Below are 14,374 nucleotides of genomic sequence, written 5' to 3'. Positions count from 1 at the left end.
CAGTTCAAGACGAGCATTTGTGGTTAAAAAGTATATAAATTTTTATTTTTTTTAGAAAATGGCCGATGGTTTCTCTAGATAAGACTCTTATTCCTCGTCTGGGATCGTTTTGAAGCTACACTGAAACTGACATTTGGACCTTCAACCCGTTGAACCCCAGTGAAGTCCACTATTTGGAGAAAAATCCTGGAATGTTTTCCTCAATTACTTTACGACTGAAGAAAGACATAATCATCTTGGATGACATGGGGGTGAGTAAATTATCAGGAAATTTTAATTCTGAAGTGAACTAATCCTTTACTTATTGTAAAGTGTTTCAGTTTCTTCTGTATGTGTTGTGTGTATGTTGACTGATAACCCTCATGTAACGTCCATGATGTTGGTTTGGCCGATTGAAGCGGCGGTGAGTTAAAGGCAGATGCACACAAACCTCGAGCTGTCAGAAAACACTGAGAAGCGGATGCGCCTTTATTCTGCCTCTCCTTTATTCCTCTGACAGCGCTGGAACACCTCGTATCTGCAGCACAGGATCCTCCAATAATTGCCTGATTCAATATTCACAGTCAAATCTGCAGAGAAATGTATCGAAAAAGACTTTGTGGGAAAATAAATATCTCGTCCTGTGAGAGTGGCACATTTAAAATTGTGTGTGTGTGTGTGTGTGTGAGATGATGTGAGAAACTGAAATGAAGGTGGATGAGAGAAAGAAAGAGTGATTGACTCTCATCAGGTGTTTGAAGTCATGTGATTTTCCAGACTCTCACCTTTACGTTCCTCACATCTTTTGATCATGTTTTAAAGAGGAATGTGATCAGTGGCTCGTCCGCTAACGATCGCTTCTGTGACTTTCTCACTTTTAATTTTGGGTTAAAACATGCTCGACTTTCAGATCTTCACATTATATTTTTTAGATAATTCAATCAAAACTGAAAGTGTGTATGAAGTCAGCGGCTCCTGCAGATGTTCAGACACTTCAGTCATTTATGGGGGTCCACTAGGGGCCTCAAGATGACTTAAAGTCAGATAAAACAACCAAGACGTTTCTCATTTAATTCACCCCCTGAAAACCTTTGTGTCTTTGCAAAAAAACAGGATTCCTGATACAACCTTTCCTGTTGCTCATGACTTAAGGTAAGGATGTCTAAGAATATTCTTACTGCCCGATAGAATATTTTAGCATTCATCTTTAGTTTGGCATAACTACTATGTTTGTCAGAAGAATGCCTGTGGTGTTTTCAGACTTTATAATTTTCCATGACTTTTCCAGGTCTAGAAATCAACCAAATGTTGCTCTGTTAATATTCAGATATGATCTGAGACGAAGGAATCCTCTGAGATTTTCACATGTTGACACACTGACCGTTCACTGGAATCCGACACGAGTTTGTTGTTTTCCTGCTGTATGAAAACTCTCCAAAACTCCCTCCATATTGTCACATTTTGGCTCCTAAGACAGTCACTCCCATGAGGCTCGCCGGCGCCGCTTCCTCCTCTGTAGGTTTTGAAAAGCGCTTTCTGACAGCGTCCGGGCCGAGCGGCCGATCACTGTCACCAATTTGTACATAGCCATGAGGGCCATACAGGGGACAGACACTCGGCCGGACCAGTGCTGTATAATGAGCCTCACAGGACCAGCGCCTGTCCACACACACACACACACACACACACAGGTGAGAGAGACGGGCGCTAGCACACACACAGAACAAGACAGTGTTGTGTGTTTCTGTAGATCAGCTGCCACACATTGTCTTCTGCAGTGCTGCAAACTAAAACACACAATGATGGACATTTATGCGTTTGGCAGACGCTTTTTTCCAAAGTGACTTACATTGTATTGAAGGTTCAGATTCCCTCAGGTCACACATTCACTGGGAATCAAACCCATTACCTTATTGTGTGTGTGTGTGTGTGTGTGTATATGTATATGTATATATGTGTGTATATATACAGTGGGTACGGAAAGTATTCAGACCCCCTTAATTTTTTCAGTCTTTGTTATATTGCAGCCATTTGCTAAAATCATTTAAGTTCATTTTTTTCCTCATTAATGTACACACAGCACCCCATATTGACAGAAAAACACAGAATTGTTGACATTTTAGCAGATTTATTAAAAAAGAAAAACTGAAATATCACATGGTCCTATATATATGTGTGTGTGTGTGTGTGTGTGTGTGTGTGTGTGTGTATAAATGAATGTATGTGTGTGTGTAGGTATATGTATCTGTGTGTGTGTATGTGAGTATATGTGTGTGTGTGTGTATGTATAAATGAATGTATATGAGTGTGTGTATGTATGCATGTATATGTGTATGTATATGTGTGTGTGTGTATGTGAGTATATGTGTGTGTATGTATGTATAAATGAATATATATGTATGTGTGTGTGTATGTATAAATGAGTGTGTGTGTGTAGGTATATGTATGTATCGGTGTGTGTGTGGTGTTCAGATTCCCTCAGGTCACGCATTCACTGGGAATCAAACCTATTACCTTATTGTGTGTGTGTGTGTGTGTTCTTGTATATATGGTTTATGAGGACACAAATGTGTATAATAACATGGGTATTACAATGTAAACATTTCCTGTGGCTTGAACCAAATGGCTCAAAAAACATACTAAAGTGTTTTTTGTTTTAAATTCCAAAAATGCAGTTTCATTATTGATTCTTTTTTTTTTTTTTTTTTACTGTGTATCTGTTGTAGAAATTAAAAATATTTGAGCATAGAGTGCAACAATAAAGCAAGCTCAATATTGTAAATAAACATACGTTGAAGATGAGCATAATTTAACTCGATTAAATCAGTATTAACTTTGATGTATAATGTTCATTTATATAATAAATATGCTAAACTGATATCTTTCAGAAGCGAATATTACAGTGCCTTTCTAGGACAAACACATTCATTTTTGATTCATCACAGAGGAATAATATTCAGAAACAGAATCATGGTGATTGTTCTGATCCAACACTGACACCTGCTGACGACTGATGGAACTGCGACTCAGACAGATGAAGCTGTTTAAACATTTCTGTGGGTAGTAAAACCATTTAAATTAAGCTTTTTTTTTACCTCAGTGGGTTTTGAATGTAGCAGCTGTTTGTTTCAATCCAAGTTTTTCACTAAAAAAAGTCATTTTTGTGTGAACTTACACAGGTATATTTTGTTTTTGCACAGTATCGAACATCAGTTTTTAATACACTGCAGTAATATCAATACCAGGTGAGACCACTAGAGGGCGCTGCTGATATAATGAAGAGACACAGACTGTGTGTTCTTGTAGTTTATGATCATGAATGAATCATCATCATATGGTCAAAAAAGCATTTACGTAAAAATCACAACCTAGTTAGTCCTTACAGGGCAAATATTTTATTTTATAATTAGATGTAGTCAAATATAATAACATTGTCTTTACAATATTACACAATCAATCTTTCAATATAATTAAATCACAAAAATGTCCTGAAAAATCCTCTAAAGCCCATTTGATTGAGGCAGTTAGTATTAGTGTGAACTAAATCAAAGCAACTGTCTTCTTCGTTAACAGTTTAATGTACATTTACAAAAATCACAGTTGATAAAATTTTAACATACTTCATTTAAGGATTGCAGAGCTTAAAACTAAAGAACATTCATAAAGACCTGATCGTTTCCAACACCAGTCCAAACGAGGCACTCGAAGTTCATCATGATTCACTGAAAAACATGAAGTTCTTCCTCAGTGTTTGTCATTTCCCATTCTTAAATCAAGATACATGTACTGGAGAAGCAAAATGACTGAAGAAATTGAGTCTTTAAGTGAGTTTGTGCTTAAAACAAGATGGGGTCAGAAAAATAATCATTTTCCCTTTGAATTAAGTTTATTTTGACAGATATTTGTTCTTGTTTTAAACAATCTCACTTCATTTTGATCAATTTTTCAGGGAAAACAAATGTTTCATTTTGCTTCTCCAGTAAATGTATCGTGATTTGAGAATGTTTTGATATTTGTGCTGGAAAACAAGACAGAAATATGAGGAAAAACGTGATGTTTTGCAGTGTAAGAGCTGGTCGTGTAAACATGTATGTACATATGTATGTAAATGTACACACAGCAAAGCAGAATCTGACGTCACCATCACCCGTCCAAATGAGGTACTGCACGCTCAATAAATGCACTGATGCATTTGTCAGAGGGAAATAAGTTACTGTAGTGAGTTCACTATCAATGAAATGCTCTGATAAGTCATCTAGAGAAGCTTATGAATGTGTCGTGAGTCCTGGAGCTGAAGCTCACGGGCCGGATGTTCTGGGTTTGAAGAGTCCCGTCTTCCTGAGGTGTCGCACGATGAGCGGCACCGACACCAGCGTGATGCTGATGCGCAGCGGGGCGAAGAGCTTGTGCACGGCGTACGCCAGAACAAACGTGCTTGTGCCGGTGGCTAACTTCGACTGAACCAGAGACTCGCTGAAGCCCAGTCTGCACAACAGAGCCGTCATGTCTAACCCGCTGAAAACACAAAAACACAACAACATATCAGTATAGCTGCAGTCATTTATATATTGTTCTAATCGGTAGGACCAATTATTCAATACTTTTTCAAAACTCTTCTAAATGCGTGCAACGATGACATCTTTCAAATTACATGAAAAAAAAAAAAAAAAAGAAAAGTACAGATACAAAATACTCAAAAAAACAAAAAAATACTGATACAAAAACTGATACGGATACAAAACCCTCAAAAATACAAAAAAAAATTGATACAAATAAAAAAATTATTAATATACTAAAAATACTGATACAAAAAAACTGATACAAAATACTTAAAATACTGGTACAAAATCCTCCAAAAACACCAAAAAATACTAAAAAAAACGATACAAAATAACTCAAATACTGATACAAAACACTAAAATGATGATACAAAATCCTCCAAAAACACCAAAAATACTAAAAAGGATACAAATTTATAAAAAAATAAATAAAAAAACAACAACACTAAAAATACTGATACAAAGTACTCAAAAAAAAATACCAAAAAACATGGATACAAAATATTTAAGAATACCAAAAAATACTGATACAAAAATACTAAAAAAAAAAAAGAAAAAAATGCTGGTACAAAATACTAAAATATATATATAATATATATATATATATATATATATATATATATATATATATAATATATATATATATATATACATACACACACACACACTGATACACAATACAAAGAAAAAAATACAGATACAAAATACTAAAAAAATAATGATGCAAAGTACTCAAAAAAATGCTGATACAAAATACTCAATAATACCAAAAAATACTGGTACAAAATACTTAAAAAAAAAAAAAAAAAAAAAAAAAATACCAAAAGACACTGATACAAAATCCTCAAAACTGTGATATAAAATAGTTAAAAATTACCAAACAAATACTGATACAAAACACTAAAAAATAAATATAAATACTGATGCAAAATACTCAAATGGATACAAAAATCCCCCAAAAAAATAAAAAATAAAAAAAATAAAATAAAAATACTGATACCAAATACTCAAATACTGATACAAAATAATAAATATAATTAATATCCATTAATAAAAGTGCTGGTTAAGGTTAAACCTGAACAAACATTGGCAGAATTATATCAGCCTATCACAAAGCAGAGTCAAATTTATTTCTATAGGTTTTTCACAGCACATTTTGTTTTAAAAAAATCTTTGCAGAAAATCATGATGTTAATGTTTATAATATCTTAATAACCTCATGCCTCATAGTCATTTATCAGATTAGAGCTGGACGATAATATAGCTGCATTTTGCAACGATATAAACAATCAAGCAGCAGATTTGCTATATAGTATCTATCGCTGTACAGTTTGTGACTGTCCTGTACATATGAGAATAAAGTTAGACATACTTATATAACTATTACTGTCAACCTACAAGTGGTTTACTGCTTTCCACACCAAAGTGCAATAAATAATTACATTAATAATAATCATTTCTATTCTTCATGTAACATTTTATAAAGCAAACTGTAGATGATTTACAGGTTTGGCACATTAGTGCAGATTCTGACTGTAGTTATAGTTGAATATTCCTTTAAAAATATCCTGGAGGTTTAACCTGAACTGAGCTGAATACTGACACTGTCGTTACAGCAGAACTTGAATTCGTCTCATATCTGATGAAGTTCACATCACTGATTCTGTTCATGACTGTGAAGCTGCTTTGAAACACTCTGTGCTCTCGAGATAAAGGTAACGAATTTACACAGACTTGCACTAAACCGGACTGTAGTTTGGTCAAATACTTGTGTTTTTCATTAAACACGTGAATCTCACCTGGACACAGCGAGGTAGAATATTCCCAGAGATATGAGGGAGATTCCGATGTGGAACGAGACGCCGACGGCACCGTATTCCTTAAACACCTTCCTGAGCTGCTGCGTCTTACTGGGCTTCCCGTCTGACCCTTGACCTTCAGCGCTGGACACAGACGACACATGATCCTGCTGACAGATTTAAAGAAGAAATATTTCATAGATCTGACCGCTGAAAATGACTCCAAAAGATGTAGCAGCTGCATTCAAATATTTAAAGTGAAAGCTGCCAAAAGGCCTTGATGGGAGGGGCTTCACACCAGTCCACAGCCAATCAGAACGCAGAAGCTCTCGAGTGACTCCTTCACGAGCCAATGACTGAAGTTCTGCTGGGAACGGCGTGAGTGAGGATTCAGAAATAAACATCAAATGGAATGTAAGATCTAATTTTAGGTCTAATTGTCCAGTACAAGTAGATTTGATGTGTGAGAGATATAAAGCACCATGACTTCAGTTTTAAGTGTTTGAGGTTCAGAATCCAAACATGAACACACTGGAAACATCAATGAAAACTGTCTATTTACACAAGAAATCAGTGTGTTTGTGTTCATCCTCATGTGACACCAGTTATTATGTTGACCTATGAGTCAAAAACCTGACCTAATCCAACCGGCTCCAACAAACACAAAGAACACAGGCTTCATTTCCATAGAGAAAGCGTGTGTGTGTGTGTGTGTGTGTGTGTGTGTGTGTGTGTGTGTGTGTGTGTGTGTGTGTGTGTGTGTGTGTGTGTGTGGCAACATGCCAATGTTCAAACAGTAACAATGGTGTGTTGTGTGAGATAAGAGTGTTTGAGGGCCTCAGATGACAAACACACACACACACACACACACACACACACACACACACCCCATCACAATCTACACACATTCACCTGGAGGACCTGAGTGAGACGTTACACACACACACACACACACACACACACACACACACACACACATATATATATATATATATATATATATATATATATATATATATATACACAGTGGGTACGGAAAGTATTCAGACCCCCTTACATTTTTCACTCTTTGTTATATTGCAGCCATTTGCTAAAATCATTTAAGTTCATTTTTTTCCTCATTAATGTACACACAGCACCCCATATTGACAGAAAAACACAGAATTGTTGACATTTTTGCGGATTTATTAAAAAAGAAAAACTATATAATATCACATGGTCCTAAGTATTCAGACCCTTTGCTCAGTATTTAGTAGAAGCACCCTTTTGATCTAATACAGCCATGAGTCTTTTTGGGAAAGATGCAACAAGTTTTTCACACCTGGATTTGGGGATCCTCTGCCATTCCTCCTTGCAGATCCTCTCCAGTTCTGTAAGGTTGGATGGTAAACGTTGGTGGACAGCCATTTTTAGGTTTCTCCAGAGATGCTCAATTGGGTTTAAGTCAGGGCTCTGGCTGGGCCATTCAAGAACAGTCACGGAGTTGTTGTGAAGCCACTCCTTCATTATTTTAGCTGTGTGCTTAGGGTCATTGTCTTGTTGGAAGGTAAACCTTCGGCCCAGTCTGAGGTCCTGAGCACTCTGGAGAAGGTTTTCGTCCAGGATATCCCTGTACTTGGCCGCATTCATCTTTCCCTCGATTGCAACCAGTCGTCCTGTCCCTGCAGCTGAAAAACACCCCGACAGCATGATGCTGCCACCACCATGCTTCACTGTTGGGACTGTATTGGACAGATGATGAGCAGTGCCTGGTTTTCTCCACACATACCGCTTAGAATTAAGGCCAAAAAGTTCTATCTTGGTCTCATCAGACCAGAGAATCTTATTTCTCACCATCTTTAGCAAACTCCATGCGGGCTTTCATGTGTCTTGCACTGAGGAGAGGCTTCCGTCGGGCCACTCTGCCATAAAGCCCCGACTGGTGGAGGGCTGCAGTGATGCTTGACTTTCTACAACTTTCTCCCATCTCCCGACTGCATCTCTGGAGCTCAGCCACAGTGATCTTTGGGTTCTTCTTTACCTCTCTCACCAAGGCTCTTCTCCCCCGATAGCTCAGTTTGGCCGGACGGCCAGCTCTAGGAAGGGTTCTGGTCGTCCCAAACGTCTTCCATTTAAGGATTATGGAGGCCACTGTGCTCTTAGGAACCTTAAGTGCAGCAGAAATTTTTTTGTAACCTTGGCCAGATCTGTGCCTTGCCACAATTCTGTCTCTGAGCTCTTCAGGCAGTTCCTTTGACCTCATGATTCTCATTGGCTCTGACATGCACTGTGAGCTGTAAGGTCTTATATAGACAGGTGTGTGGCTTTCCTAATCAAGTCCAATCAGTATAATCAAACACAGCTGGACTCAAATGAAGGTGTAGAACCATCTCAAGGATGATCAGAAGAAATGGACAGCACCTGAGTTAGATATAAGTGTCACAGCAAAGGGTCTGAATACTTAGGACCATGTGATATTTCAGTTTTTCTTTTTTAATAAATCTGCAAAAATGTCAACAATTCTGTGTTTTTCTGTCAATATGGGGTGCTGTGTGTACATTAATGAGGAAAAAAAATGAACTTAAATGATTTTAGCAAATGGCTGCAATATAACAAAGAGTGAAAAATTTAAGGGGGTCTGAATACTTTCCGTACCCACTGTATATACACACACATACATACATACATACATACATACATACACACACACGGAAAAAAAAAATCTAAGGTTAGCAGTTTCTTTTATATAAAGTCTGAAACCCTGTCTTGGTATCCAGATTTTGTGCGATTGTTATTTTCTAGTAATAAACATTACACTGCATTAGAATTTATAAAATTAAACAGAGTATTATAAAGCTAAAACCAAAGGGAGGGAAGCAGATGATGCGTGAAGGCCACGTGTGACCGTTCAAACACTCACTAATCCAACAAAACCTGTGGACACACGCCAGGCACTCCACTGACCCCAGCAAATACCGGGAACAAATAACAGTCAAGGCCTGTGGGATCAGACTGAAAGTGAGACGTGATAAAGCTAGTGTGTTACTGCCACAGTCACAGCCTGGAAAACTGACACACACACACACACACACACACACACACACACACACACACAGAGAAATACTGATACAAAATCATCAAAAATATACCAAAAAAAAAAAAAAAAAAACCTGATACAATATACTCAAAAATATCAAAAAGTAAATATACAAAATACTCCAAAAAACAACAACAAAAAGTACAGAAACAAAATACTCCAAAAATACAAATAAATACAGATACAAAATCCTCAAAAATACTGATAGAAAAATACTCCAAAAATACAGATACAAAATACTAAAAAAATACTGATAAAAAAAATCCTCCAAAACTACCAAAATGTGCAGAAACAAAATACTCAAATACCAAAAAATACTGATACAAAATCCTCAAAAATACTGATACAAAATCCTCCAAAAATACCCAAAAAATACTGATACAAAATCCTCAAAAATACCAAAAACATACTAATATACTCAAAAAGTACATGTACAAAATACTCCAAAAAAATACTGATACAAAATACTCCAAAAATACCAAAAAATACAGATACAAAATACTAAAAAAAAACAGATAAAAATATACTCCAAAACTACCAAAATGTGCAGAAACAAAATACTCAAATACCAAAAAATACTGATACAAAATACTCCAAAAAATACTGATACAAAATCCTCAAAAAAAAAAAATACCAAAAACATACTAATATACTCAAAAAGTACATATACAAAATACTCCAAAAAATGCTGATATAAAATACTCAAAAAAGTACAGAAACAAATTACTAAAATACCAAATAAATACTGATACAAAAATCTGAAAAATATTGATAAAAAATACTCCTAAACTACCAAAAAGTACAGAAACAAAATACTCAAATACCAAAAAATACTGATACAAAATACTAAAATACTGATACAAAATACTCAAAAAAATACCAAAAACATACTAATATACTCAAAAAGTACATATACAAAATACTCCAAAAAATGCTGATACAAAATACTCAAAAAAATACTGATAAAAATACTCAAAAATACAAAAAAAAAATAGTGATACAAAAATACTCAAAAGATACTGATACAAAATATACATACAAAATACTATCACAAAAAAAAAAATCACTAAACAATACTGATACAAAAAACTGATACACCAGACGCCCCGCTGATCCCAACAAATACTGTAAACAAATAACAGTCACGCCCTGTGAGACATGTTATAAAACTAGTGTTACTGCCACAGTCCTACAGTCACAGAGAGAGAGAGAGAGAGAGAGAGAGAGAGAGAGAGAGAGAGAGAGAGAGAGAGAGAGAGAGAGAGAGAGAAACACAGCAGTGTCATCTGGAATGATCTTCGTTCTAGTTTGACATTCCAGTGAAAGTGAAAGATGACTAACTTCATCAGCTGGTTATGCAGAACTAGTGAAACCAGACCTATAAAACATGATGACAGACTGTGATCCATCTGACAGATAAAATACAGCATGGAAGCCATGATAATACCATGGTATTCTATGATGCTACCATGATACATGAATAGAGAAATGCAGACCGGCAGCAGAACAGAGAGTTTGTAGTAACTTCGAGGAAGATTTTCTGTATCAAGACAGAGGAAGTAAAAATGACAACATGAGCACTAAGAAACGAACCTGTAATATGATGACAAGAGCGTAACCACGTGACAGAACACAAACACAATGCAAAACAAACTCCTGCAGTCCGTTTACTAGTTCAAACACTCAGAACGGAAAAAAGAGCGCGTGAATGGAAACTACGTGCACAAGCGTTCCGCGCACAACACTATAACCTGCTGAATAAACATTAATGAACAATAAATTAATAATACTTAACAGTAATGACTAGTCAGTTTTATAACTCCCGTGTAGCTGACTTACCGTTTGAATATTAGCGGCGCGTTCATCTCGCGTTTTCTCTGGCGTCGTGGACGATCGTCTCGTCTGTATCATGACAGCAGCTGGAGAACGAACCGATAAAAACGATTCAAGTTCATAGAGTGCATTCACGATGTTTCGAGAGCCGTTCGTCGAGTCATTGTATTCTCGCGGTGCGTTCAAAGCAAACGCCGCCATTCGCGCGCGCGCAACGTGATGAACCGACGATGATCCGAACGGAATCTCATGCTCGAGTCTGAGCGAACAGGGACGGAGTAAAACAGCGGCTTTGCATGCACTTAACCTCCGGTAAACACGACAGCAGCGCATCGCGCGGTAATTACGCAATGAGCAGGTCGCGTCAAGTTGCAAGTTCAGACGCTGCAGTAACAAAGACGCTCCAGAAACGTTCCTAAACATCGTTCGACATGGACGGGAATAAAGCTAAATATGATCCGAGCGTGCAGACAGTGACGATCCCGCCTCAGCTGATCGGTGATCAGTCCGTGAAGACCCGCCTCCCTCCGACAATAAACACGAGCTGAACTAATTCACTTTCAAAACGAATTAAGATAAGCGTCACACGCGCATAACGTTTTGCAACCCGAGTTTGTCGTTTGAAACCGTCCTTTGCGCTTTGAGGTCCAGTGAAGGGCTGTAAAACAATCCCTGTCTTGACATGCTAATCATAGTAGGCAAACTGCCCAGGAATGAAATGCATGCGACACAAATGAGAGCATTTATTCAGATTAAACTCACGAATCATCATAATTCAGCTTCATATCTTCCGCGCAGCAGCACGAGCTCGTCCAGGATGTGGTTAAAGAAACACCTGCTCATTTAAATAAGACATTTCACCCACAGATCGAGTGATGATGACTGCAGGGATTATTATTCCACACGTAGGCTACTTAAAGCGGAAGCTGGAAAAGTGCCATGAAAAACAAGCTCTGAACTTTGCTTACACATAAACACACATGTCAATTCATGCAAGACAGTTGCATATATGCGTCTTAAAGTAGCTACTTTAACGATTCAGATGAGACAAAGTCCTTTTTACGTAACTTTACGTGAGTTAAAATAGTTATGACCAGTCATGGAAAAATACTTTTAAAACTTACTCGTGTTTGCATGAGTAATTGACGTGTGTCGTCATAGCGGCTCAGAGCCGGAACTAATGCGCCTGAATCAGCACTGATCAGCATTTATGCACAGGACGCTTGTGTTTCAGTTTTGAAATGCTTTGAAGTTTATTCCCAATGAGGAAATGCCTAATGATTCACTCTAAGATGTTTTAAATGAGCATTATTATTATTCCTAATTGCGCAAAAGTCAGCTACAAAATGTTCTTAAAGGGTTAGTTCACCCAAAAATTACAATTCTGTCATGAATTACTCACCCTCATGCTGTTCCACACCCATAAGACCTTTGTTAAGATATTTTTGATGAAATCCGATGGCTCAGTGAGGCCTGCATAGTCAGCAATGACATTTCCTCTCTCAAGATCCATTAATGTACTAAAAACATATTAGTTCATGTGAGTACAGTGGTTCAATATTAATATTATAAAGCGATGAGAATATTTTTGGTGCACCAAAAAAAACTAAATAACGACTTATATAGTGATGGCCGATTTCAAAACACTGCTTCATGAAGCTTCGGAGCGTTATGAATCAGCGGTTCGGAGCGCCAAAGTCACGTGATTTCAGCGGTTTGACACGCGATCTGAATCATGATTCGATACGCTGATATATACAGTAAAAATTATGATATATTATTATGATTCAAAACATCTGTTTTCTATGTGAATATATAGTAAACTATCATTTATTTCTGTGATCAAAGCTCAGCATTACTCCAGTCTTCAGTGTCACATGATCCTTCAGAAATCGTTCTATGATTATTATCAATGTTGAAAACAGTTTCATATTTTAGTGGAAACCGTCATACATTTTATTTTTCAGGATTGTTTTATGAATTGAAAGTTCAAAAGAACAGCATTATTTGAAATAGTATATTTTGTGTACTACTTATTTTATTCGGCTTTGTGAATGACTGTATTTCCTCATTGCATTTAATGTGTTCTTTTAATCAATCAATAATAAAAATCATTTCCGTATTGTTATAAATGTCTTGCACAAGCAAACCTCGAAAAAATTAGGCAATGTTTAAATCATAACTGAATTTGTTGAGCAATAGATGAGCAAACTCCTGCTTTCACAAGGAGATTGGTGCAATTAAAAGATTGTAAGTAGATTTATAGGTAGTTCTTCACAATATAAGATGTATTAATATCTGAACTAATAGTGAATGTAGAAGCATTTGTTGAGATATTAGTATTACCTGTTTACTAAACGAGAGCTCAAGCTCGCTGAATAAATGTCATGTCATGCCGGGGTGTTGTAGGCGTTTCTTTACATTACGAGTGACTCGTCTGCTCGGGTGGAGTTCAGAAGATTGTTTCACCCTCATGAATCGACGGAAACAGGACTGATGAAGTCACACCCTCGTCTCACTGCTGCTTTATAAGATAGAGGGTGTTTTATAAAGACCAGTCCATTAGAGACGCTGCTGAAAGAGAAAACACAGAGAAACACAAAGAGTGTGTGTGTAACATCCTCCTTGTGTCATTCACTCCCATCACGTCTTTGTTCATCTGTTTATCCCCTACTGAGAGTCATTTTCTTCTGTGCCATCTGAATTGTGCGAGTCGAGAGGTTAATTAAAAATCAAAAAGGAAAACGAACATTATCCTTCTCTTCCATCTGACCTTCTGACCCTGTGCGACCTGTGACTGACCTGTGGTCACCAAGAATCACAGCCAGACCGTAAGAGAGCAGAGAGTAAACTGGAACATTATCAGATTCTAAAGAAAATAGGGCAGGAAGTTTTACACAACCTCTCAGTGACATTTCCGGCTCAGCATCTCAAAAAATAGATGTGGGTCAAAGACATTGAGATGTCCGCATCAATAGAAATGTACAAAAGTGATTTTATATACATAGAAACACATTAAATGCAAGTAAAAGGTCTAATTTTAAGGTTTCAAATAAGTTTTGGGAGACAAAAATCTCAAAATGTGGGTGAAATAATGTTCCAGTGTAACACTTATAATTATGTAAAAA

At 36.8% G+C, this 14,374-nt stretch overlaps 1 protein-coding gene and 1 long non-coding RNA gene across 2 annotated transcripts; one reads left to right on the top strand and one right to left on the bottom strand.

The window, feature by feature from the left end:
• The first annotated feature begins 244 nt into the window (after positions 1-244).
• On the top strand, positions 245-2,857 carry LOC127514571 (uncharacterized). The gene is made up of 2 exons (XR_007930671.1): positions 245-1,131; positions 1,307-2,857. It is a non-coding gene; the product is annotated as an uncharacterized LOC127514571 (long non-coding RNA).
• Positions 2,858-3,351: 494 nt separating this feature from the next.
• On the bottom strand, positions 3,352-12,397 carry fam210b (family with sequence similarity 210 member B). The gene is made up of 3 exons (XM_051897519.1): positions 12,371-12,397; positions 6,338-6,507; positions 3,352-4,494 (listed from the first exon to the last, which is right to left on the bottom strand). Exons 1-3 carry the CDS (start codon positions 12,380-12,382, stop codon positions 4,278-4,280), a joined length of 399 nt encoding a protein of 132 aa, XP_051753479.1. The 5' UTR covers positions 12,383-12,397; the 3' UTR covers positions 3,352-4,277.
• Between the last annotated feature and the right edge of the window lie 1,977 nt (positions 12,398-14,374).

Source organism: Ctenopharyngodon idella, chromosome 6 (assembly GCF_019924925.1).
Source record: "Ctenopharyngodon idella isolate HZGC_01 chromosome 6, HZGC01, whole genome shotgun sequence".
NCBI classification, from domain to species: domain Eukaryota; kingdom Metazoa; phylum Chordata; class Actinopteri; order Cypriniformes; family Xenocyprididae; genus Ctenopharyngodon; species Ctenopharyngodon idella.
This window is presented reverse-complemented; position numbering and strand designations above follow the sequence as displayed.

What these genes read in the sequence shown, in the direction of transcription:
- fam210b (XM_051897519.1), bottom strand. An exon ending in TTCTACCTCGCTGTGTCCAG is followed by an intron (nt 4,495 to 6,337) that starts GTGAGATTCACG and finishes TTGTGTTTTCAG; the next exon opens with CGGGTTAGACATGACGGCTC.